Genomic DNA, 6,000 nt, shown 5'->3' with positions numbered 1-6,000 from the left:
GTCAGGGAACCCCCCCCCCCTCCCCCCCCCCCCCCCCCCCATCTGATCACTTGAAAATGGCCGGGCTATTTAGGTAGATCATAGAGCCGAGGGGGGGGGGGGGCCTCCAAGGCCCCCTCCCCCCCCCCGATCTCCAGATCTCGGCAGTCGACAGCGCGATCGCAGCAAAAATTGGCACACACATTGCCTATGGTGTAATCTAAAGTACCATGAAGTTAGATTTTTTTTGTTAATTATCATTTATGCTGAATTATGCTAATTTATGCATAATGATGCATGAAATCAGACAATTTGGTATAAATCACTAAATAATGCTCAAAATGGGCACATTTTTTGTGTAAATATTCTTTTTAGTGTCCTGAGCAAACATAAGAGAAAAAAATTGTGCCATCAGAAAAAATTTCTGAAGTATTTTATTGTTTTTTGAATTTCTTATGTATTTCTGTGTTTTTTCGACTTTATGTTTTTCATTGTTTTTTCTATGAAACTTGTCCGCGACATTGTCCCGAACAAGAAAATATTTTATTAATTGATTTTAATCAATAAAACCCCAAAATAATCATGCTTTTATGAAATTTGCCTGTAAGCACAGTTTGCATTGAAATTGTACACGAATTCACTTTTTTGAGCAATTTTTGGTCTGACATGCACATACATAATTATTTATGCGCAACTTCAGAACCGCGCGCCCGGGCATCGCAAATTTGGTGTCAATAGATGCGGAAGACTCGAAAGAAAAAAGTCATGAAACGTCGCGGCGATGGCTTTTCGCGTTAGCGATACATCGCGCGGAACGTCGAGGGGGGGGGGGGTGGGGGGGGGGGCTCGGAGCCCCCCCCCCCCCGGCCTATAGTTAGGGTTAACCCAATGGGGGTTATATACCTACCGGGAAAAAGCAAAATCGAAACGATGATGGAAACTTTACTCCCACGCTGTGTTATGTATTTAAAGACGTCGTGCACGCAGGTTTAGAATGGTACCATAAAGCTTGAAAATTAAGTTTGTTTTCTTCTTGAGTAAAGATAATAAGCTTGCATACTTCGTCAGGTATTGTCACTAACAAACATAAGCGAAACAATAAAAAAAGAACAAACACAAGGGCGTCATCAGCTTTTTTAAGGGGGTGCGTTTATATTTCTGGTTCCACTTCCGGGTTTCATCAGCTAATAAGAAAAAAAAAAACGAATACAGAAATGCCGTTGGTTATGGAGTGTTGCAACAAAAGGAATAATCACACACCTGCAGGTGGAGTCAGTTGACAGAAGAAAATTTTTACCTGCAGCAGCTTTGTGTCAATAATGAGGACGTTTTGAAATAATTTATATGATAGTCTGTCTATGTATATATCGAAAGAGATCAAAGTTTTGGTTTGAAAACGTTCTAGGAGAATAGGGATAAGCAAATATTTGAAACAATATATATGTTAACTTGATGCTAATGTGCTTGTATAATGATCCCACGATTCTCATTGAATCGAGATGCGTGCAAACAATCATATGAAATTCTATTAAATTCCCTATGGAAAATTTATGGCTTGCGTATCAAAGGTCTATCTGGGGATTTCAGAGTTCTGTATCTAAAACGGGCGGGTTAAGTATGTTGTTAACGTTGAAATCGTATCAATTATAGAGAAATCTTGTTCGTTGAAGTTTGTACACTTTTAGTTACTTCTTTTTCATTATTGCCTTACTAAATTACGTGTAATAGGCTGTACGGTTTCATGATTTTGTTTATTGTTAATCGCTGATATTATAGACTTGAGAACTTTTTTGAGTTCTGTTGATTTTATCCATCATGCGATAATTCCTTTTCGGTTAAAAACAACAACAACCGATAAAACCAATACAACACTAACAAAAAACAAACAAACGGAAAACAGAGAGACTGATGCGAGCTCAGCCCCAATCCCAATTAACTGGAGATTCTCCCGCCTGGATCTCCCTTTTCTCTATAAAATAGTGATAGCAAATTGGAGACTCGAACATTATGAACTGAACACATGCACACCACAAGCGCAAAACGCGAAGTCCTTGCGAACGGGTTGTGTGTATGTCGCTCTGTAGCCTTATTTTCTAACATCTATTTTGTATGACGAAACTAAAGTTGAGTGGGAGAAAGCTGAATTTCAAACAAGAGAAAGTGCATCTTAAAGAGGAAATCCACCACAAAAATGAATAAACTCCTAAAGAGCGAAAATAAAATTTCCCTATACAGAACGTTCCAAGAATGACAAGTCGGATAGGAAATAAGGAAGATATGACATTTCAAAATTTCACATTTTTCCGGAAAACATTTCTTGACTAGTCCTTATGAATATTCAAATGAGCGAGTTGAAGATGTCATGCCCTCATAATCATTAATGTATGTTATATAAATTTGTAAAAAAAAAAAGAACCACACACATTTTTAGATAATGCAGGTAAAAGCATTTTCCATAAGTATACGGAAATAAGATATATCAGAGGTAACATTTGCTTTTTTCGGTGGTTTTCAGGCAAGTTGTATATTCATACAGCTGAAATATGAAAATTATTGTCATTTTTGTAGGCTATATTATGAAATAAATAAAATATTGTGAGAGCACTGACATCATCAACTTGGTGATCTGAATATTCATAACGACTGGTGAAGAAGTGTTATCCGAAAAAATTTGCAATTTCAGAATGTTATAACTTTCTTATTTTCTATTCGATTTTGATCATTTTTGCACTATTTTGCAGGAATTTTTTCCCTCTTTTTTATGAAATTGATAAGAGTTTGGAGTGGATTTCTTCTTTAAGCAGGAGACACACATTATAGAGCGGGACAGATTCAACTGACTCAAGCAGGAGATTTTGTGAAAATGGCCTCAGAGCGGGAGTATTAGCTGGAGTCTCTGTCAACATCTAAAATGAAAAAAGCCTGTAAATCATAACAGTCAAGTCTCTAAGAGTAGTCTCTTACAAATCCCATGAATATCATTTGCCTTTGACTAGGACGGTTTTTGCAAAATCTTTATTCTCCTTTTCTGGACCAAAATTCTGGAATTCTCTTGATAATAATATAAAAGAAATGTTAAGTTTTAATACATTTTCTTTAAAGTTAAAGAATCATTTAAAAACTTCGTATGCAGTATGATAATCCATTCTTCTTTTTTTTTCTTACTTTTGATTTTCAAAGTTGTTGTTGTTTAGTTATTAATCTCACTACTCTTTGTTCATCAGCGAGCCCGTGCTTCTGTGCCTCTAGTGCCCTGGTTATGACTCACTATTTCCCTCTCCTCTCCCCCCCCCCCTTGTCCACCTCGGACTTATACCTTCTTCACTACTATATCTTTCTATTCTCTCATCAATCTTTCCTTACAAGAGAGCCGCCATGTGTTTGTTAATGTGCGTCCGTATGTGTGCATGTATGTCTGTATTTTTTTTCTGCTACCGCTTAGGGAATTTTGTTGTTGTTGTTGTTTTTGCAATTATTTTTTTTCTCTAAACTAGAGGGGACTGCATTCTACAAGCTCTTCTTTTTAGCAGTCCCCTCCATTTCCAGCAATATTGTTTATGCATTTACCACAGTGACGTAACAGTTATTTGTATCTCTGTTGATAATTTACCTGTATCTTTTTTACAATGTTATTCTGTTTATCGCATTGTCTTACTGATTTCCCGACGTCTGTGTATATGAGCGTTTCTTTGTATTTCTTGTTATTTGTTGGAAGTGAAATAAATCAACTTGAACAACTTGAAGACAGAAAGAGGGAAAAGGAGGTGAGCTTAGAGAGAGAGCGAGAGCTTTCAGAGAGGGGTCCATGAGTTTTACATTATGGAAGTTTGTGTTGTTTTTATTCTAATCTTTTGCGTTTGTTTACTTCCAGTGCAGTCGACATTACAATACAAAACATCTTACTGATTACATGAGAGAACTTCAGCGATATATGCGTTGCAAATTTCCCATCCTGATGCCCTTTTTCTTTCAGCAATACGTGTTTTTACCAACCACTACAGTAATTGATGTTTCAGCTCACTGATCACAGCTGTACACGCCCATTTTCAAACTTGCGGCCTTTTGCCACATACCGATGGTTCCTCTAGTGTTGAATTGGAAGCGAGGTTGCGAGAGATCGAGGAGCGCGTACATCTGGTACCGTTGTATTGAACTCAATTCCTCGCTCGCTTCTTGCCGAATGGTCGGTCATTCACATAAACACCCGGGTACCCTGGGCGCATACCGTGCACGCGTGCGGCGTACCGAGAGTCTCGCCGCCGCATCCAGCTCAACCAGTCGTCGACACTGCATGCACCGCACATTCAGTGTGCCGTGCCAGCGGATACACGACCGACCACAACTCCATATCATATACACACACAGTTTGATCATTGCACTTGCTTGCTGTGCCTGCCTAGCCTCATACCATTTCTACTCATCTTCTGTAGACTGTGGCTCTGTTGTATGTAAGTGAATGAACAGAATTTGACCATTCTCGAGTTCTTTTGTGGATACATTGCTAACTATGGGGTTTGTGCGTTGGTTGCATCTAGTGCTGTCATCTTGTTCATGATTAACTGCACACGATTCCCATTACTGATGACGTTTTTTCTGTTTTGACATTTTCATCGGGAATACTCTCGCTCTCTTGTTGTATCGCCTACCGGCAGTAGCCTGCAACACAAAATGGCAGCGGCTAATCTTCCGATGCCCGTTCTGGAGCGGATGTTCTCATATTTGGACCTAGCGGAATTACTGTGTTGTTCATTAGTTTGTAAAGCATGGTATGACTGTCTCTACGATGAAAACAGTCCAGTTTGGAAGGTCCAGTGCCTCCGCAAGCTTGCTAAAGACGCCGTGAATGGGAAACTCTTGCAACATCTACCTTCGTACAAATCCAGATTGCGTGCGTTTCACCACGCATTCAACCCAAACGACTGCTCCAGAAACATTTACATACGACCGAACGGCTTCACGTTGCACAGAAATCCGGTGGCGCAGAGCACGGATGGGGCAAGGGGGAAGAAAGGGTTCAACGAGGGAAGGCACGCCTGGGAGGTGTGGTGGGAGGGGCCCCTGGGAACGGTAGCCGTTGTGGGCATTGCCACCAAACATGCCCCCATGCAGTGCCAAGGGTATGTTGCACTGCTCGGCAACAACGACCAAAGTTGGGGGTGGAACTTGGTGGACAACCTCCTCATCCACAACGGTGATCATCAGGGAAACTTTCCAAACTGCAATAATGCCCCCAAGTATGAGGTGAGTGAAAAATATCCTGTCGCCATGGAAATGTCGGCAGAACTCCATCAGAAGTGTTATCAAGTGCTTATCTAATGTTACTTATTTAGCAAAATTTAAGAGAATTATCAAATGTCATGATTATTGATATACATGTACTGTAAAAGTGGAAATTTTCGCTGTGTTAAAATTTTCGTGATTTTCACGCGACCAATAGAAGCTAGCGTGAAAATAAAATTCAAGCACGCAAATATTTTTGTGTGCCATATATTGCAGTAGTTGATGTCTTGATTCCGCAGAATTAAAAACACACGAAACTCTTCTTACCCGGCCAAGCACGAAAAATTAGTTGCACGAAAATATCCATTTTTACAGTATTACCTCCACCAAGGAGATTGCAGTGTTTGTTTTTGTCCGCATTGGTTGGTTTGTTTGTGTGCAAAATATTAAATTCAAAATAGTTGTTAACGGATTTGGGTGAAACCTGCAGGAAAACTTTATAATGACACAAGGAACAGATGATTAAATTTTGGTTGTGATCCGGAAGTTTTTATGAATTTTTGAAGGTTGTTATTTGCTTTGTTTTGTTTTGTTTTTAGCAAATAGGGTCATTGAATATGTGGTTCATGCTCCACTTTTAATATTTCAGGTTTGCATATATGTGCAGTACATGTAAATCACATATTATGGTGTACATGTATTCTGCTTGAGGTGCCGTGCAGCAGGGTCATTGATGAGGTAAACATGAACACAAAGCTTCTTTATCATTTGGAAATTGGGTTGATTTTCATCATGCGTACT

General features: G+C 39.4%; 1 protein-coding gene across 1 annotated transcript in view; it reads left to right on the top strand.

Moving 5' to 3' along the window:
* The first annotated feature begins 4,437 nt into the window (after positions 1-4,437).
* LOC139734438 (F-box/SPRY domain-containing protein 1-like) overlaps positions 4,438-6,000 on the top strand; it is a 39,475-nt gene continuing 37,912 nt past the window's right edge. The window contains exon 1 of the mRNA XM_071645222.1: positions 4,438-5,220. Coding sequence (XP_071501323.1) covers positions 4,648-5,220 — 573 coding nt within the window. The 5' untranslated portion in view covers positions 4,438-4,647. The remainder of the gene's footprint in view (positions 5,221-6,000) is intronic.

Source organism: Diadema antillarum, unplaced genomic scaffold (genome assembly GCF_040938485.1).
Source record: "Diadema antillarum isolate AM-2024a unplaced genomic scaffold, OU_Dant_1.0 seq00000526_RagTag, whole genome shotgun sequence".
Taxonomy (NCBI): Eukaryota; Metazoa; Echinodermata; class Echinoidea; order Diadematoida; family Diadematidae; genus Diadema; species Diadema antillarum.
This window is presented reverse-complemented; position numbering and strand designations above follow the sequence as displayed.